Genomic DNA, 20,316 nt, shown 5'->3' with positions numbered 1-20,316 from the left:
TAATCTAAATCTAATTTAATCTAATCTTTGCACAAAAAAATGCTTTTGTTTATTTAAACTAATGCAGTAATCATACAATGGTTTGGCTTATTGAAAGCTTATTTATTATTTTAGGTTTGTATCTTCATGGTTGAATGCACTTATTGTAAGTCACTTTCGATAAATGCAACAGCTAAATTGTATTTATTATTCTTTTATTTCTGCATTATGGTGAGCAGAGGTAAAGTCTTAATATTCTTTAGAAGTTGGTGTCTCGCCTAAGGCAGTGTAAGGTGCTTCAGAGCCCATTTCACTGATGCTAAATTGGCCAAAAATATTTCCACTACAGTGATGCCTGTAATAGTGGGGGGAAGAGTGGATAGTTTTCTTTCCTTGTTTTCTATAATACAGACACATTTACTTTTACTGTAAATGCTATGTTCAAATTGACATGTCTGCATAAATCCCAATAAAATAATTGGCGTTTTACCCCAAAGTAGTTGTTTGGAACGAAGCCCTCCCTGCCACAGAGGGAGGCCCACCACCAGTCGGACCCCTCGGGTTTCTGCAGGATGGTGACCATGTCTGCCTCTTTGAAGCTCAGCTCATCAGCTAACTGAGCCGGGTAGCTCCACAGAGCGTACAGCACCCCACTGTTCTCCGTCCCCATGGCCTCCTCCACCCCTGGATTAAAGAGAAACAGGCATTTTCTGTTTAGGATAATTAAGAAAATTGTGGTACTTAACTTGGGTATTTAAACATTACTCTAATATACAGTTTGACTGTACTACATTTTGTAGTCAAATGCCAAATTTATTTTCCATATTTTCCCTATTTTTTTACATTTCATATTTAGGTTAATAAAAAAATCTAATTATTAAATATGTAATCCCATATATATATATATTTATATATATATATATATATATATATATATATATATATATATATATATAAATACAGTATATTTTCATGTAATATTAATAATAATAATAATACATAAATAAATTAATATTTTGTGATTAAATATGACATTCTGCATTTAACGTTTACTGTTGGGACTTTAAGTTTGTTTTGATGCTGAACTTTTTTTACTGGACTTTTACTTTGGCTTAGTATTATTTTACACTGTAGTTTTGCTATTTTTACTTAAGCAAATAATCTATCAGTATAAGTATCAGTTTTTAACACTTAATTTACCAGAAAGAGAAAGTCTGTACTAATAAAGAAGGAGAATAGTGATGTTTTTTGACCAAAGCAAGAAAACTGCATTTTGAAAAAAACTTTAATTGGTGTCGCTATTTCATTTTCTTACATAAAAAGCCTGCCAGTGAATACAAGCAGTATTTATGTTTTTTAGAGGTTTTATATATATATATATATAACAGGATGCAAATACTAGTACACCACAGATTAGCCAAAAATCACATATTGTGCACATTGTTCACACGGTGTCCTGTTGAGAGTCATCAATATAAACCTGAGTGTATGATGGGTATTTCAGCATCAGCTATAATTGTTATATTTGAGTCTAAAATCAAAAGTCATATTTACCAAACAGTTGGAAAGGTCAGAGCACAGTACCTGTCAGATTTAATCTTTTTATGATTCATTCTGTTTTGTTTGACGGTGAGCATTTAATAATGCTGTGTCATAGGGTGTGTGTGTCTGTGTGTGTGTGTAGGTGTTATTGCTCACCTCTGAGGAAGTTTTCACACTCCTCATAGCCAACAGCGTAAGGATCACACTTCTGGGAGGAGGTGGCGCCGTCGCTCTCCGTCATGGCCATGACCGCAGCTCCGTGCCTCACCAGGAACTCGCACAGGGGCCGGTCATTACACGAGGCGGCGCAGTGCAGCGGGGTCCTGGAGGACAAAGAAATGGCAGTCAGTACATGCAGGACTACGAGACACATTTTGTCATCTTGGACATGTCTCCCACCTACTCCATGACACGCTGGTCAGGAACAAGAGTCGCCATAGAGGAAGACTAATTTCAATATATCCAGTATGTTATATATTTGCAGTATGATGTGCAGGTTTTAACTTCAACTTCTTATGTTTATATAAATCTCTTTTATATATATATATATATATATATAAATATATATATATAAATGTTATCAATTTTTGGGAGATTTTACTCAAACTTTTATGTTTATATACATTTATTTGATCTTTTTAGAGCACATTAAAAAAAACGTTTTTCCATTTTTTAATTCTAATCTAAAATAAAGCAAAACCCAATTTCCCCTCACGATAAATATTCTAGTATTCTGGTTTTGACTTTAATATTGCATATATAAGGAAGAAAAAGGTTGTTAAAAGGAGAAAACATGGAACTATGATCATAACTTTTTAAAGATAAAATAAACAAAAAGCAAACACAACAATAATATGAAAAATGTAAATAGAAATTGAATAGAACTGTAAGGTGAACATTACTTTGTTAGAGGAACAGTCCTAGTTGTAGAAGTAGCTTAACATCTCTTAAAATTCAATTATGTACAATGTTTACATAACTACACTACTACACACTACACACTACCACACACACACACACACACACACACACACACACCACACACACACACACACACACACACACACACACACACACACAGTAACAGACAAATAGCAACTGTAGTTTCTAACGGCATAAATATATATATTTTTAATTTCTCTTTGATATGTGCAGGACAGCCTTTTTAATTGTGTTGTTACTGGTGCAATGACATAAAGGAATTAAATTATATTCTACTCTATTCTACCAGAGTTAATGTACTATGTTACATTCCACCACTGGAGAGAAGAAATACATGTAAAATAATTTCCAGATAATTACCAGCCGTGACTGTCTGGAGCGCTGACATTGGCTCCAATTCGAACCAGGAAGTCCACCACGTTGTAATGGCCACCGCAGATGGCATTGTGAAGGGCGGTGATGCCTTCATCGTTGGGCTGGCTGGGTCACTCATCTATGGAAGACATTTCACACAGGGCGGATTCATGAGCCTCTCGCTATTGTTACTGACTTTATCCTTGTTTCAAAACTACTCCCAACTGTCTAAAATAGAAGTATAGCTGATGTACAGCGAGTGACTCTCAGTCAAATGTATTTCTGTATGAATAAGAAGCAGCAGAGAGGTGTCAAAAGAAAAGGAATGCAGACTCAGCAAACCTTGCCGAAAGATAAATATCACATATTCTTAAGGGCTTCCTAGAGTCTAAATCCAGAACTGGAGCACCAACTTTTACACTAGACTCTACTTGTCTTAGTTCATACTTGCTTGAAGAAGTTTGTTCGAGGAAAGTATTCGGCAAATGAAAAATAAGCGCCAATATTTTCCTTGCAATTGCGTTTACATTAAAGTCAGCCATGTCTAATTGTTTTTTCATCCAGAATTAGCTTTATGTTTTTTTCAAAAGGGTTAATATTTTAGTTGGAACTGTGAGTAATATTATCAGCAGAGTAGTTCAAGTTGCAGTATTTACAGTGAGGCATATTAGTTTGCACACACACCTCCTGCACTGCCTTCTGCACCGTCTCCAGTTCTCCGACAAGAGATCCGTCCAGCAGCAGGACCAGCGGACTGAGGCGGGCCCGCTTCCCAGAACTCTTGTGCTTGGGCCGCCGCAGGATGGATTGGTAGAGCTGAAGAAAGAAACAGGAAGAAGAGATCATCAACCACATGGGTTTCAGAACCTAATGTTAAATATGCTGGGGTTTTTTCTGAGAATTATTGCAATTTAAGTCCAGTACCATGTTTAAATTACATTACAGTGTGTACAATACACATTATTAGTTAAGAACTCGATTCTGATTGGGCCTTTGGACATTCAGCGGTCTGATCTGTTTTTATTGCAGACCGTTGCTAAGGACGCGCTGATCAAGGTACTTTGTGCAGTCATATCAATCCACAAAAAGTATTGTACATTTAACGTCAACGCCATGGTTTTTTGTTACTCCATCAGAAAACGTTATATTTGTAAGAGCTTGAAATAAAATAACAACAAAACCAGAGAAAAAGAGAGAACGAGGTTAAAGACTCAGAAAGCTGGGGGACAGAGAAACCAGCACAATACTACAGATGAGAAGTAACCACTAAAGGGAACAGCAGAAGAAGACAGAGAGACAGGAAGTAAACAGTAAAGGGAACCGAGAAAAAGACAGACAGGCAAGAAGTAAACACTAAAGGGAACAGAAGAAGAAGACAGACTGGAAGTAAACACTAAAGGGAACAGCTAAAGAAGACATACGTTTCCTAAGCTAAAGGAGGATATAAAGGAAGTTTCAGAGCTCCACTCCTATCATCTACAGAATTCGAACAGCTCTTATCATGGCGGCCACTGAGGTACTTCCGGGTCATTTCGCTCCGTTAGGAACCTTCCTAAGCTAAACTGACTATTCGACCGCAACCCAGAACAAGACAGACAGGAAGTCAACACTAAAGGGAACAGCAGCACAAGACAGACAGACAGACAGACAGGAAGTGAACAATAAAGGGAACACGGTATGGGCTCTGGCAGTGTTTAAAGACTGGTTCTTGGATACGAAAATGTGTAAAGACAGTCACAAGAACCTTGATCAGTGCTGCCAACCATTTAAGTTACGTTGCTATCATCTCAGTTCAGCCGTTATTACAAAGTAGCATGGACTATGTTCTTTGCGGAAGACGAAAATACATTCTGCTCATAGTAATGACCAGCGTGCTGCATGTTGTCCCTTACATGATTAATGAGGCAATTCTTTAGACAATTGACACGGTTGTACTCCAGAGATTATGAACCCTCAAACATCTAAAACCCTTTTCTTACTCTGAAATCTTGCTGCATCGTGGCTGAAGGCAGGTGTGCTGGAGGTGTAGCGAAGTCCTCTTCTTCTGAGGAGCTGCTGGTCTCACTCCCCTTCTCCCCCTTCTGACGGCGAGCCTTCTTGCGGAAAAGCTTGTCGATGAGGTTTTTGTACTGGTTGGGCTGGTAGTGGGACGCACTCTTCAGCGGCTTCGATTGATCCACGGAGCCCCTCCGCTTCAGGGCCCGGGGGATCTCTGACCGGATGCGGAGCAGCTCCTCGAGGTTGGGAATCTCCACGCTCTGGGCCTCAGGGGCCACTACTGGCTGCAGCCTGGTGGGGCTGAGGGGCCGGGGTGCTAGGGCTGCACCCTCGCTTCTGCCCTCTGGTGTGCCTGGAGTCTCCTGAACTGTAGTCATGTGATGAACTGAGTCCAGCCGCTCTAACTCTGCATCTATATCCCCGGAGTTCAGTACTGCAAAGATGGACACATTTGAAATGTTGGTTGAACAAAGATCATGTGACATGTTAAACCCACAGTAATGTTGGCCATTTAACAAAGAATAAAATGTTAACATACATGGGTACAGTAATATTTAGTATAGGTACTTTTATATTGTGTTATATTTGAGTAACCTATAATTACCTGATATATGTTCATGTGTCAGAGCCAATGCAATATATGTTAGGTCAACTTATGGTTAAGGTGAGTGAAGCTCACACAGAAACTGAGGACAGCTTAGAGAATAATAAGGTGAGACGCTTCGTATATTAGACCTAGCCGATAGAATTCAGCTAAATTGCAGGGATGTGCTAGTGTTTCATATGTAAAAGGAACAAACATTGCTATTGCATTTAGTGTTACTGGTTAAATTATGAAGCTTGGCGCCACCTGTTAGCTGGTAAGGACTAATTCCAGTAGTGTTAGCACCTATAGCTAAACAATACATTTCAGTTTGTTTTGCTGGCTAATTGTTTTTCTGGTTAATTGCAGTACACTTATGTTTTGTTCTATGCAAGTTTAAAAATGTACAGGAATGTTCATACAGATGCGTAACTCCTAGAACTAGCCGACAATATTTAGCTACCTTGCAGTGATGTGCTTGTGTTTCTGTATTTTCAGGAGAGCATAAGTTGTAAAAGAAAGTAGTGACAAAGATGTACAATGCACATGTAGGTGTAACAAACTAGCAATAATGCAGATATGAGATTTATATCGCATTTTTATTGCAGTTTTACGGTTAAATAATGACAACAGTGCGTCCCCTGCTAGCTAATACAGACTAATTCCAGTTGTGCAACTAACTGTAGCTAAGTTATAAGTTGTGTATTTGTGCTCTGACAGTGTGTTTTGCCTGTTAATTGCAAGCACACTTTGGGATTTTCTTGATTTATGCAAGTTTTAGAATGTACATGAATACCCATACAGATGCATTACTCGTTAGCCCTTTCCGTAAGTATTAAGCTATCTTGCAGTGATCTGCTTGTGATTCTTTATTTTCAAGTGAGCAAAAGGGGTGAAAACTAGTGACAAAGATGTACAATTAATGTGTTAGTGTAACAAAACAGCGGTAATGCAGATATTAGATTTATATTGCATATTTATATTGAAATTTTACAAGTTAAAAGGCGAGTGTGTTGTGTGAAACAATGTTAAAAAGGACTAATACCAGAAGGGTTACAACTTGTATCTAACTAATAGGCTGTGTATTTCTGCTTAATACCGTCTGTCAGTGTGTTTTGCGTTCAAGCACACTTTTCCAATTTGATGCTTTATGCAAGTTTAAGAATGTACATGGATGGTTATACGGATGCATCTTTCATTAGAAATAGCCAACAGTATACAGTGGTGGTGTATTTCCATTTTTCAAACATTCAAAGTAAAAGGGATTTATATTTAAATGTATGCATGTCAAGAAGTCCCTTTAGTTTTCATGTTGGAAACACATGGAAGAGTCAGAGTGAGTGATATGCAGATGATAAATGTGTTTACCGTCACTGTACACGGCTGGCTGTCTCAGCTCAGGTGGGTGCTGCAGTGACGGGGGTACAAGTTGGTGGAAGAATTCCCTCGGGAATGGTACAGCTGGTGGGTAAGGGGCCATATCACCTTCTCCTCCCATGTTTCTGGGGTGGGGGAATGGTCTTCCTCCCCAGCGGGGGTTTTGGAGACGCATGATGACGGAGAGAGGGATTGGTTTGCGCTGGTGGGATGGAGACATTGTTGGGGGGATAGAAATACGGGAGATGATGGGTTGAGGCTGGTATTGGGAATGGGCTGGGGATGAAACATCTGGAGGCACTGTTATACGTATGTTACGAGGGAGGGACGCGTGGGGAAACATGAAATTTTGAGAGCGAGGATCCTTGAAAAGAAAGAAAAGAGAAATACATGTCATCCTACTCCACTGAATCAAATGACTGTATGCATTGGAGTGTATTTTACATAATTATGGATAATCATTGCTGTTAATATGACAGGGTACATCATCCCAACAATTTTTGAAATGTATGATTTTGTCCGAATCCCTTTTTTAAATCATATTTGTGAAAAATGTCACAAAAATTATGTTGCACCAAGAAATGAAAACAGTCTGAGAAATGTTTTTTTTAGCAGATTAAGGAAAAAGGTATGCAATCCAAATATATATATAAAAAAAACATGTGCATTGTCCAAAAATAGTTAAAACACATTCTCTTCAATCTATTCTTTACATTTTTCTCTATGGATGAAGCTTAGGACTATAGACTGTGTGGCAAATGTTGTGTGCATATTTAAGTATAAGTATTTGCATATTTTAGGTTTTGCCCTTCTATTGCGCCGTTTTTATTCAAACCCACCACTCTGACCCCCATATCATTACCTAAAATTCCATGTGTGTGTTCTATGCCTTTATGTCCCTCCCTCAGAACAAAATGACACATTTGCAGAGAATTATCAACTTACGACCCTTTATCCTCTTTTAGCTTTTTGGTCTAATTTGACAGCATATGCATTGTGTGGTACAAAAATAATTGAAACATGAAACAAAAGAAAAATTAACACTCAATTTAAAGATCAGGTGGACAATTCGGAGGCAAATATTTCCTGAGGCTTAGAAAGCCATTAACACGGTGCTGATTGTGTCGGACCACTATAAACTATTTTGATTGTTTTCTGCCATGTAGAGTGGTGTAGGAAAAAGTCCTAAAACCCGGAAGTGAGTTAGCATTTTACCACTTCCGGTTCCCTCGTCTCAGAGTCAATGGGATTACTCCATAGGATTTTGGAAAATTGCTTGAAATAAGGTCTGTGGTTGAACAAATTTAAGAGACGAATCACGTTTTGTTCTACGACATTAAATACATCAGCAGGGACCCCACCGGAAAGTTATCACATGCCTTTATATCTCTATGGAGCTTTTAGGCCTCTTTTTGCTTGTTATTTTTATATTTTACAGTAAAATACTCTGGTTAAACTATCATCACAAAACCTACCTACCCATAATCAAAGGGTACAATAATGTAATGATAATAATTAAAGCAAAAGGAAAATGATCCTTAAAATATGATTTCTTCCGGCTACTCCCATTACGTGGAAATTTGTAGCAATAAAAAGTTTGGATTACTACATAGGCCACACAATTAAATCTCTCAAAGTAGCTGTTTGAATGCCTCTCTGTTAACACCACCCACCTTTTTTGTGCTTGGGGCCGGGGGAGGGCCATCGAGGTTGGATTCTCTCCAGCTGCTATTTGGCACAGACGGCTGTAGCCACTCTGTCTCTGTAACAGGAAAGTGTTGTTAGAAAACAGAGACCACATACGGGAAATGCAGAGTGCCGGGGCAACTCAGGCCTTGAACCCAAATAGTTTTGTCTTTGCCTAATTCCCGTACGAAATAAAAGTTGATAAAGTAGCAGAAAGCAACCAACTGTCATAGTTGTGGTGAGGTTTCTTCTCGTAGGACACGTCTAGATCTGTCTCGTTCCACTTGCCTGTGTTTTTCTGCTGCTGCACACCCTCATCTAGAAGTGGAAGAGATAGAGAAATAAAATGGAAGGCACACAAAAATATTGCCAGACCAAAAGAGGTATTAGCTACTAAGGGACTGTTCAGTATTGCTACATTTAGAGGCCCGAGTTGAAAAATCTCGAAAAGAGCCCCGAGACATTTACCCGGAGTAGTTGAACTAATTTTTGTGGCAAACTGGAGAGATTGCTATACTGTATATTTAGCCCAGGTGTTTTTTTTTCTTGTTTTGGCAAAACTTCAGCTAGAGAAGATTGGAGTTACTCTGCAACTTCTACAGCTGCACCATAGAGAGTATCATTACCGCTGCATCACAGCCTGGTACGGCAGTTGCACCGCCCTCAGCCAGGACGGAGCTTCCATCCATTGAGGATCTCTACTCCCAGCGGCTCAGGAAGAAAGCCCACAGGATTATAAAAGACCCCCATCACCCCAGCAACAAACTGTTCTGTCTGCCGCCATCTGGCTGCCAGTACCACAGCTTCAGGACTAAAGCCACCAGACTCAGAGACAGTTTCATCCCACAGGCCATAAGACTGTTTAACACCTGAGCCTTTTTATATTTGTATTGTTTTTTGTGTCTTGTATATATTTGTATTGCATTGTTCAGGAGCCTGTGATCCAAATGTTTAGTTCACTACACTGTTGTTGTGTATATGATATGACATTAAACCTTTTTCAAACCTCAAGTTTCCAAAAGTATCCCTTCCTTACGAAACATTACAATGCTGTTGCTTGAATCACGGAATCTCAATTATATATCGAGGTAAAAACACATTCAACGACAATGGGACACTACAATGTGTATCTGATACCGTGATAATTTAATGTTTCTGTTGGGTTAAGTTGGACCCAAACTTCCATCTGCCTCCAGCTTCTTACCAGGTTGCCTGACACCAAAGTTTCTAGGAAGTGTGTTGGAAATTGGATTGAAAATCACAGGTGAGCGGCTTTTTTCTCCCCGAGGCGACCTGTGGCCCATCTGGCTGCCGTCGTAAGGGCTCAGCAATTTGGAGGAGGAGGTGAGGGGCGATGCAGAAACAGCTATGAGATTTGGAGAAGAGCTTCTTTCCATGTAACTGGTGGAGCTTCGTGGGCTCCTGTCGTACCGAGAAGGAGAGTTCTGCCTCGGGCTTTTGGGCGCCATTGTGGGGTTCTGCTGGCTGTATGAGTAACTGTCGGATCCAGCCCGGGGAAGTGGAGAGTTTGCCCTCTGGATCTTAGGGGATGACACTGGACTAGTGTAGAAGACCGGAGGGGATGCGCTTCTACTGCTTGAGAAGACGGAGTCCAACGGACGCGAAGTTGTTGAGCTCGTGGAGAAAGACTTTAAGCTGCCATTACTGCTGCCACTCGACACCCTGTTAGGCTTCTCGGGGGAGACTGCAGAGCTGGTCTAAAGGGAAAATGGATCTGTTATGAGTGTTATTTAATTTTTAACAAAGACTTCAATTGTTAGCATTCAACAACTGCTGCATCTCCAAGTCTTTGACATTCTGCCAATATGTAAGACGTATGTTTGTCAATGGCTTTAGCTTCAACCGACCAGTACAGTTTTTTCTAGAATATAGACAGATCAACCCCAGAAACACATTTTAGCTTTTACGAAAGATGGTTGTAGGAAGGCTAATGGAAATCCCAGGTGTTATGAGGAAGGAGAGCTAGTAGTGAGCTGTGTGAGTACCTGAGTGGTGTTGTCGTTGGAGGAGGCCTCCTTCAGCAGGGAGTTGAACTCTCTGGATAACTCATCTGCTGTAGCCAGCGATGCATTCAGGTCATCGTTTATATTCTGGACTGAAATCAAAACACATTATCACCGCAGACAATTAGCACAGGGTATTCCCCCCACAAGCAAGAATATACACCAGGCCAGATAAGTGTACGGATGGTGGAAACTCACACAGCATGCTGCTGCCAAAGCTCGCCTGAGAACTCATGGCTGCGAGGTAGCAGCGTCTGGCTCCTGTCGGAAAAAAACACCACACACACACACCACTTTTTAACTGAAAATGTTTTCATAATAAATTAAGATTCATTCTCATTCAGCACTTGTAGCAGAAGATAAAATGATTCATAGGAGAAGGCCGTGCCTTCTGCCCGCGGAGTTCCTCTCATTCCATTCCCCTGAGCCTTACTTTGATTCAATCTTGTTATGTCTTCAAACTGCTAAAGAGGGTTTAACCCTACCCTTTCTCTACTGCTGCAGGCTCCTCGTACACCTTCAGGTGCTCTGACAAGCAGCCAACTTACTGTGAACAGGTATACTGAACGCCTTTCATGTCTTAACAAGCCCCTATTGCCACATACTTTAACAACTGAAAAAGACATAGAACGCTTGCAGGCATGCTTGAACTGAGTCACTGTATGTGACGGATCACGACAGTAAATGACATCACAGCCTTTTAGGACCCTTTCAGGGAAAACAGGAAGTGTCTGTCCTGCTTGCTGACTCAACAATTTGTCTGATATCCCAGGTGTTCCAGCCTGACGTCACTTATGGCTGGTCTATTGTAAAGCCAGTTTCACACAGACAGATACTCATATGGATGGCATATATACTAAATATCCAGACAGCTGTGTAAGCCAACAGGTTCATTATTCCAGATTAGGTTTCACATTGCCAGACATTTCTCCACAGTGCCGTGTCATTCTGATAAAGAAGGAAAAACCTTCTCAGGTTGTTGGTATTTTAAACCAATCAGATTGCAGCGACCTTGCAAAGTGGTACGTATGCAGATAGCGTTTGGGGGTAGAGGGAATGTTAAGTGGTTTGATTTCCTGCTCATTTATATTACCTATCAGAGAATATATATATCATGATGTTTTTTTTAAGGCTGAACCCGGAAGTTAGCATTGCAAGGGCTCCCTCGACAAAAAGGATTATCCACTGGATTATTGATATCAGAAGATAAGCTTTGTGGCAAACACACGTTAATGGTACTGGCATGTTTTATTCAGCAGGATAATCTCTACATATTAACACCACCTTTTTTAAGCGTAAATGCAATCATCAGTAGTAAATTGCTAATGCTAGGCTATAACCACACTACATACCGGTTGCAATTCTGCTCGTCCCCAATGCAAGGTGGCTAATGGTTTGGGTGATGACGTTATTTAGTATTAATTAGTGTCTTGTTAGCAATTTACGTCTATCAGGGTTAGGGTTAGGGAACAGCATTTCCCTGATATGTCTGGATAATAAATGTCATGTCAGTCCAAACTTAATTTGTTTTTGCCATTAGACACTATGTTCATGTTGGGGCTTTTAAAATATCTTGAATTGAAGGTGAATCTTAGGTTCATCCATGTGTTGAGCCGTCTTTAAACACCTGTCCCCCATTTATAATCCTGTCTAGCTTAGTTAATAATGTGATCTCACAGACAGACGGAAAGTGAAGTCAGCCCCTCAGCCAGTGAAAAACAAACTGCCAGTTATGATTCAACCATTAGTCCAACAATGTGACCACTCAACATTTCAGTGAGCTATTTTGGTATGTTTGCTTTGAAAAACAAAAGGCTTCTCTTAGACTGTAAAATACCTTCATTTTGTTGTGTTATGTTTTACAGATAGTACTTAAGACAGCCTTTTATTCCTATTACTCAACGTTTTCCAGTGTAACCATTTTTTCTTGACGGTTGTATATCTTCAGTGTCAACTTCAATCTTATTCACTTTTTTAAATATAGAAATAGAAAACTTTATATATATACTTTATTTATATTATATATATATATATATATATATAGGCCACTGTAAGACAAATGTGTAGTTGCTTGAAAGGTTTAATTTTCCTTTTAATGTTGTTTTCTCTCGCTTCAAACTCTTTGTTCTTTTAGACAGTGATCTTACTTTGGGAAAGACAGAAAGAGACCAATTAAAAGCTGCAGGGTTTATTTAAGTTTCTTATTTTAATACTGGCATACACAATAATGAAAGGGGACAATGGTCTTTGTTGCCACCCAAGAGTGTTATTGGGCTGCCTTCCAAATTACTTTTAGCACATGCTGTAGCTGCGCTAACAAATCCAAATCTGGTGTATTGCTGTTAGTATAATTTCATGTAAAAGCAATAAGCCTTGGTGGTACATGTGTGTAACATACAATTATTTGGAGACAATTCAAATGATTAATAATAAGTGCAAAATTATAAACATAATTATGGAATATAACATTTCAATACAAAACTAAAAAGGTATTTTAAATGTGATTTGATATAAATGGAATTAAAAGCTATGCAGAACTGTTGCATACACTATGGAAAGATGTTGAACATCATCTATCGCGCTACATAGCCTATCGTGTTATTGTGCCTTGACCCCATGGATGTATAAAGAGAACTTGATACAGCGTTGGAGGCGGGACCCCGTTCATTCCTAGGAAAGATGCTCAGTGGCTCAAAAAGTCAAAATGACCCTACTCTCAAGAGCAAAAGTACCCGTATCTGGGCCTATAGAGAGTGCGCACTGAGTTTTCCAGCGAGGTGGAAGAAGTACTCAGATCTTGTTCTTGAGTAAAAGTAGAAGTACCAGAGTGTAGGAATACTGTCACAAGTAAAAGTATTGCATTCAAAATGTTACTCAAGTAAAAATATGAAAATATTAGCTTTAAAATATACTTAAAATACCAAAAGTAAAAGTATTCATTATGCAGATTGGTCCATTTCAGAATAATATACAGTATATGATATTTTGCTAAAGGAAGAAAATCATTTTGGGTTGTTAATATTTCTTTAAACCAATCAGATTGCAGCGACCTTGCAAAGCGGTAGGTACACAGATAACGTTTGGGGCTAGAGGGAATGTTAAGTGGTTTGATTTCCTGCTCATATACTCTATCAGTGGGACAGTTATGATGTTTTTTTGTAGGCTGAACCCGGAAGTTAGCGTCGCAAGGGCTCCCTCAACAAAAAGGATTATCCACTCGATTATTAAATATAACAGAAGATAATCTCTGTGGCAAACACACGTTAATGGTAATAGCATGTTTTGTTCAGCAGGCTATTTTCTATATATTAACACCACTTTTCAAATGTTTGAAGTGTAAATGCAACGCTAGGCTATAACTACACTACATTACGGTTGCAATTCTGCGCGTGTCCAACGCTAAGCTAAAGGTGGCTAATGTTTGGGGTGATTACCTTTTTTTGTCACTTGTTATCAATTGCAAAGATACTTCCCATCTCTGGTTTTCAATAAACCCCGCCTCCAATCCACAGCGTCAGTGCCGGTTGCGGCTCAGTCAAATTAATAGTGGGAAAATAACTCTGGATTCAGATTTTAGCGCATTTTACAACTTTTAGGCCCTAATGATCGAAATAAGAGCTGTTCAAGTGTTTGTACTGGGTAGTTAATTTAGCTACAAAATAATTATACGCTGATATACAGACGTCTCTTTTCCAAAGTCAATGAGAAAAAGTATTTTTGGGTCCAATGATGTCACGGATTGACAAGGGAGTTGTAGTTTGGCAACTACGAACATTTACTTAAATATCTGGCCCACTTCCTGGGGGCTTGCTTGACCCTATCTGATGAGCAAAGGATTGTGGGTCAGAATAGAAAAATGTGCTGGCTTGCTTACTGCAAAATGCAACCAGGTGCAGTAGCACATCCTGTTCTTTTCTCTTTTTTTGCATTCTTTTGACATATTTATTGGTACATACTCAATCTTTTTCTGGCATCCTATAAGTAGTATGGTATGTGTCTGATGCAATAGGTGTACATGACTATTGTGTAACTTTGAAACTAAATTGAGCTTAAACAACTTTCGATAACACGCATACTTCTCAGTCACTGGTTGAACATGAACCATTGCCCGAGTAAAACATGTGTTTGTAAGGTTATCAGGGTGCGCTGTAGCAGTGTGTGTGACCAGCCCCACATTCCTCAGCACTCCTCCCAGTGAGCCATTCACCTCTCTCACACACACACACACACACACACACACACACACACACACACACACACACACACACACACACACACACACACACACACATTCTGGGACACTTATCTGTGTCGCACAAAAAGAGATTACAGTCTCACTGACTCACACAGTCAGGTGGATCACTCACTAAAATCTCATACACACTCTCTCTCCTCCCCCCTGCAATTTTCTCTTCTCTGGTTCTGACTTGTTCTAAGCTGATGACTGTTACTGTTGTTGCACTGTCAGCAAACCATCAAAACTACTTATTTTTAGATTAAATGTACACTTATTTTGGGATTTATGAAGTTTATTTTCTTTTTACTTGAGCCTTATTCCACACTGTGTCTTGACATAAGATGGGATGTGAACACTAAGTACTTAATCGGAGAACAGGTTCCACAGCATGTAATTAAAAATGGCTAACAGACTTTTATTGTCCATTTTGAATGAACTTTAATCCAGGATAACAGACTGAACAAAGGGTGTCGCCTTACTCCCCTTATGAGTTTATACTGTACTTCTTATATCATCTCTGTGTTCTTCTTTGTCATTAAGATTGTGTATTTGATTTTTTTTTCTCCTAATTATAATAAATTCATTGGTTTTTTGTTTGTTTTTTTTATCTTATCTTGCATTGCTAATTACCATCTTGTCTTCCTTTGCTTTTGTTATCAGCATATTTTAGTGCTGTGCAAATAAGATACGGTAAACTCAAGAGCCTTGGCTAGAATTTAAGGAAGGTTTTAAAGGGGCCCTATCATGCTCATTTTCAGGTTTCATAATTATATATTGTGCTGTCAAAAAGCTCATTTTTTTCCTTATACTGCCTGTGCTGCAGCACCTATTTCACCCTCTGTCTGAAACCAGAGCCCATTTTGCTCTGATTGGGTAGCTGGCCGGCTCTGTGGTGATTGGTCAACTGCTTAAAGATGTCCCACGCCTTAGCCTATCATGCAAATGTGTTGGAGTGTTAGCCAATAGAAGTGCAAGTGTTACATAGTGATGTGACTATGTTGCGGAAGTTAACAAAGGAGTCTAATGGAGGCGTTTCTTGGCGGGGGTGTGGGAGCCTTTGAAGACCATTTACATGTACAAAAACCTATATAACACACTACAGGAAAGGGAAGACAACACAAACCATAATGGGGTCCCTTTAATAAAAGAAGAGCATATAGTGAAGCTAGTTCATAAATGGGTTTTTAGGAACATACACATAAAGGGAGTCAGCTGTTACTATGACACAGGAGACACAGTAGGAAGTGGGTGTGTATAAGTATTGAAACACAGAGACATTACTCATCTGTACATTTAAAATGGACTGACAGCCTGTGGCCTCTGCAGCACTGCCTCCTGATTGGCTGCGGTGCTTTGTTTGCTTTCTCAAGAGAAGTTTCCTGGAAAACCTCACATGCAATTTCTGTCCACAATTCCTGCTGTGATTACAATGTCTGCTGGTTATACCATTTTTAACAATTAGCTTTTCCCAGTAGCGGTGAAAGCCACAGGATGAAACCACAAAGGACGACTCAACTGAGAAACAGCTGAGAGAGGTCCCGTGGGAGGGAGACTTGAGGATTAAAGACAATAATCATTGGTTTCGCAGAATGCCAGGGTGTGTCCAACCAAAAGTGCATCCTCCCTCTTTGCCCTTTATGTCTTTGAACTTAATTTCCAGATTACAAGTCTAAAGGGTTATCTAGTTTCTGCTGAACTCCATATTTCCAACCAGCCATGCATTCATTTCCTCACCCTCATGCTGGGTCCTCCTTCATATCCTTCCATCAGATCCTCAGTACACCCTTGGCAGAGGATGAATAGAAAACATCTTCTGAAAGACCTAAATAACTCTTTTCATTTTTCTTTGTCATGGTTTAAAAACCTAAATCTGGCTATATGTCATCATGCTGATGATAGGTTGGGTTCCAGTAAAAAAAAAAGTAGAAACCCTGCTATTACATTTTAATTCTCCAAGTTTTCTGAATGACTAAATGGTGTTCTCATGCTCAAGTTCAAAGATAATATCCAATGCAGTGTTTACTTTGGCCCATCACTATCTCATGTTATCGGAACATTTTGAAATGGGCTGCTAGCCTTTCTATATGCTGATAGGAGATCCAGGCTAATTGTGCAAGAAAAAAGAGGAAATTATTTGTTTATAGTTATTGTGTACAACATGAGTAATCTGTGTCACAGGGATCTAGGAAGGAGATCATGTTGTGTGATTTGGTTTCCAGTATCTGCCACAACCACAGAAAGAGTGATCAGATTATACAGATTAGAAAACTGATAAAACAGCCATGAAGTACTGATCAGATTTTTTGCTAAAATCCATGAGCTGTTGTGTAAGTTTAACAAAAATAAAAACCAAAATAGTGAAGAAAATAAATTCATAAAAATATATCGGGTGTACCAAACTCATTTGTGCAGAAACGGTTGACAAATTACAATATGTTAAACTAATTAGTAGAAAATAATTGGATTAAATAAGACATATTCTGCTCATTTTCAGGATTATATTTCTATTTTGTGCCTCTACTGTGACATATTTACAAGTTTTTATGTTAAAAAAGCTCTTTATTTTTCTCATACTGCCTGTGCTGCAGCACCTGTTTTCACTGTCTGAAACCAGAGCCCAGTCTGCTCTGATTGGTTAGCTGGCCGGGTCTGTTGTGAGTGGTCAACTGCTAAGAGAGGTCCCTCCCCTTAGCCTATCACCTACAATGAGTTGGAGCTCTAGCCAATAGAAGCGCAAGTGGTACAGAGTGATGTCACTGCGGGTCAGTGCGCTGATCTTCAGATCATGGGAACACCGGTTCAATAACACTTTGACACCCACTGCAGTCAGCGTGTCAAAGTGTCCGTGGGCAAGAAATTTAACCCCAAATTTCTTCCGTGGGGGCAGTATTGAGTGGATGTAAGTCGCTTTTGGTAAAAGCAAGTAAAAGTAAAAATTGAATTAAACCTTGTTTTTTTGAGTATAGGCTGGCATGCAGCCAAATGGCTCACATAATAATCATATCATGATGTTGCTGATCCCATCAACTGTAAGTTTCTTATGTACAAAACCTCACCCAAATGACTTATATTCATGATTACATCCTCACCGCTGACTTAGTTCTGCCTACACGAAAACACAAGAACGCACCTACACATGTTGCACATTCTAATTATGACAGGATCTGTCATTGCCAAAAGCAACCTCCTTAAACAATGAGGCATGATTTAACTTAACCACAGGAGCAAAGTAACCGGTCTCTGGTACACCAGTAACGTCCCCTTATACGTATGGATGATGTTAACATAGCCACCAAAGCCAGTCAAACTGGAGCCAACAAAACAAATAATACTTGAATTAGGATTGTATCTCAAATCTGACGTATGGCATGTTGATTATTCCGTATAAATGCTTTGAATGAGTACTTGTTGCTTTCATTGTGGTATTACGCGTTTTCTACCAACCTATTATACCGACGCATCTTTTACTATGATCTATCTTCTGAAATTCTATAATATGAAAACTTGTGTAGCCTATGGATCGATTCCACCTGATTTTTGGAGTATACAAAAAACAACAGAAAAACAGCTTACGCTTCTGAAGCAGTTTGCTGCTGTTACAATCGACTGATGAAAGCAAATGAGCTCACGTTCGAGCCACCCTGCGTTCTTGGGGCCACTTCTCAACGGATTATTGCTAAAGTTAATCCTTGTCAATTTCCAATTTAACCTCAGAGCCACAAGACTTTTGATTCTGGATCCATTTTCAGGTCCGAGAGATGGCACCGACACAGTGGAAACACTGAAAAATGGACATGTCCGAGAGGACAACAGCTAAACCCTTAACAACACAACTTCTTTCCTTTTTTTGGATGCTGATGCTACAATCTCTCCTTTGGCAAAGTCGCTTCAGCACTATCTCAGCTATTGTCTTCAATTCTAGAGCAATATTGTTCCGTACCTCATGTGACTCAGGAATCTCTCAGTGCCACACAACATAACAAACATTTCTGGTAAATTACATGTCCTGTCTAATCCCTGCAGAGTGTCGACTTGTGCTGGGGTGCACTGAGCACAGAGCAGGGCCATTACCAAATGTGTGTTTGCATGTGTGAGCATGCACGGTAGGATTTCTCAGGAGCACACCAAGTGCATCGGGCAATGCAGCACAGCTGGTTTTTGATTTAGTCCCAGATCAAACAGAACACAACTTGGAGACATGCCATGTAACTCCTGTTCTGACAGGAAGGTTGGGTTTACTGGTAGATTAGCAGCCCTGCTAATGCGCACATAACTGACACTTTGAACTGCTCACTTGCAGGAAACAGTGGGGAACTTCAAAAATAATGATCTGCACAATATAGTGAACGTCCAGCAACAACACCACATAATGGTGATATTCATAATCATTAAATTACAATGACTGAAGTCACACAACTTAATTGTAAAATAAAACAGGGTGCTGTACACTACTAGCTGCACATCAGTGTATCCTGTCCAGTAGTTGAAGACTTGGTCTGTGGTTTAGAGGCATGGCAGAAATGCTAACATCTGATTTCCATTAGTTTGAGAACTAGCTCCTCCTCGCATTCAAGACTCCTCACCATGGTGGAAAGTAACTAAGTACATTTACTCAAGAACAAAACTTAAGCACAATTTTGAGGTATTTGTACTTCACTTAAGTATTTTCATTTTATGCTACTTTTTACTCGTACTCCACTACATTTTGTTGCAAAAAAGTACTTTTCGCACCACAGCATTTATTTGACAACATTAGTTACCTGCAATTTCATATGATTAATATAAAAATAATAATCAGCTAATACATTCAGATTTTCTATTATGGATTAACAGAACTGACAGTATAAAAAGTGACTAAAATGAGCCCAACCAGCTGCAAAATTACTTTTAATGGATAATTTATTCAAATCCAGTGATGTAGAGTGTTGGTAAAATGTCCATTCTGCAAAATGAGTATTTTTTCTTTTGGTTCTTCAAGTATATTCAACAGTAATACATTTTCACTTTTACTTAAGTAAGATTTTGAATGCATTACTTTTACTGGTAACCTAGTACTTCCACACTGGTTTCACTACATTTAGTTAACTAAAACATGGAGTATTTCTTCCAGCACTGCTCCTCGCAATGAACCATGGAAAGAGTTATTCATGGGAAACAGTTCTGAAAGTACGACATCTCAACAACAGCGCTCAACAGCTGCGATTTTATAATGACAATCTTTTTTTACTTCGCGCAGTATTCCCACACAGAAAGGAGCTACACAATAAACGTCCTTACCTCAGGAAATCAGAGCCTTATTGTTCCCCTGTCCCAAATTCCAGAGGGGAACAGCGCCCTGTTCAGAGTTTCTAGCCTTCCTGTAGTCGGGCAGTGTTTCTCTGAGTTGCTCCAGACATGCAGTCATCCTGCGCAGCCTCCTGAACGAGAGTCATTCCGGCTCAAAGTCCACCCCCAACCCCCCGCCTCTCTGCTGCTGTAACCCGAGCCAGGTGTTCCTGCACAGCTGGCCCAGGTGAGGCATACAATCCATTTTATGTTGACACATTCTGTCAAGTAAAGAACAGGTAGTTCACATGTTCTGTGATTTACAACGG

General features: G+C 39.5%; 1 protein-coding gene across 2 annotated transcripts; it reads right to left on the bottom strand.

Annotated features, from left to right (window-relative positions):
- Nucleotides 1–469: 469 nt before the first annotated feature.
- ppp1r13l (protein phosphatase 1, regulatory subunit 13 like) lies at nt 470–20,166 on the bottom strand. Of its 2 annotated transcripts, none has more exons than XM_063907300.1 (12): nt 20,000–20,166; nt 10,684–10,746; nt 10,468–10,577; nt 9,666–10,179; nt 8,687–8,779; nt 8,449–8,537; nt 6,767–7,139; nt 4,797–5,248; nt 3,502–3,633; nt 2,824–2,956; nt 1,678–1,844; nt 470–663 (listed from the first exon to the last, which is right to left on the bottom strand). In XM_063907300.1, exons 2-11 carry the CDS (start codon nt 10,718–10,720, stop codon nt 1,786–1,788), a joined length of 1,992 nt encoding a protein of 663 aa, XP_063763370.1. In that variant the 5' UTR covers nt 10,721–10,746; nt 20,000–20,166; the 3' UTR covers nt 470–663; nt 1,678–1,785. The 2 variants fall into 2 exon arrangements, with proteins under 2 accessions (XP_063763370.1, XP_063763371.1); XM_063907301.1 differs by having other exon boundaries at nt 8,750–8,779.
- Between the last annotated feature and the right edge of the window lie 150 nt (nt 20,167–20,316).

This window comes from Eleginops maclovinus, chromosome 18 (assembly GCF_036324505.1).
Source record: "Eleginops maclovinus isolate JMC-PN-2008 ecotype Puerto Natales chromosome 18, JC_Emac_rtc_rv5, whole genome shotgun sequence".
Lineage (NCBI taxonomy): Eukaryota > Metazoa > Chordata > Actinopteri > Perciformes > Eleginopidae > Eleginops > Eleginops maclovinus.
Note: the sequence above shows the minus strand (reverse complement) of the source record. Positions and strands in the feature narration are given on the sequence as shown.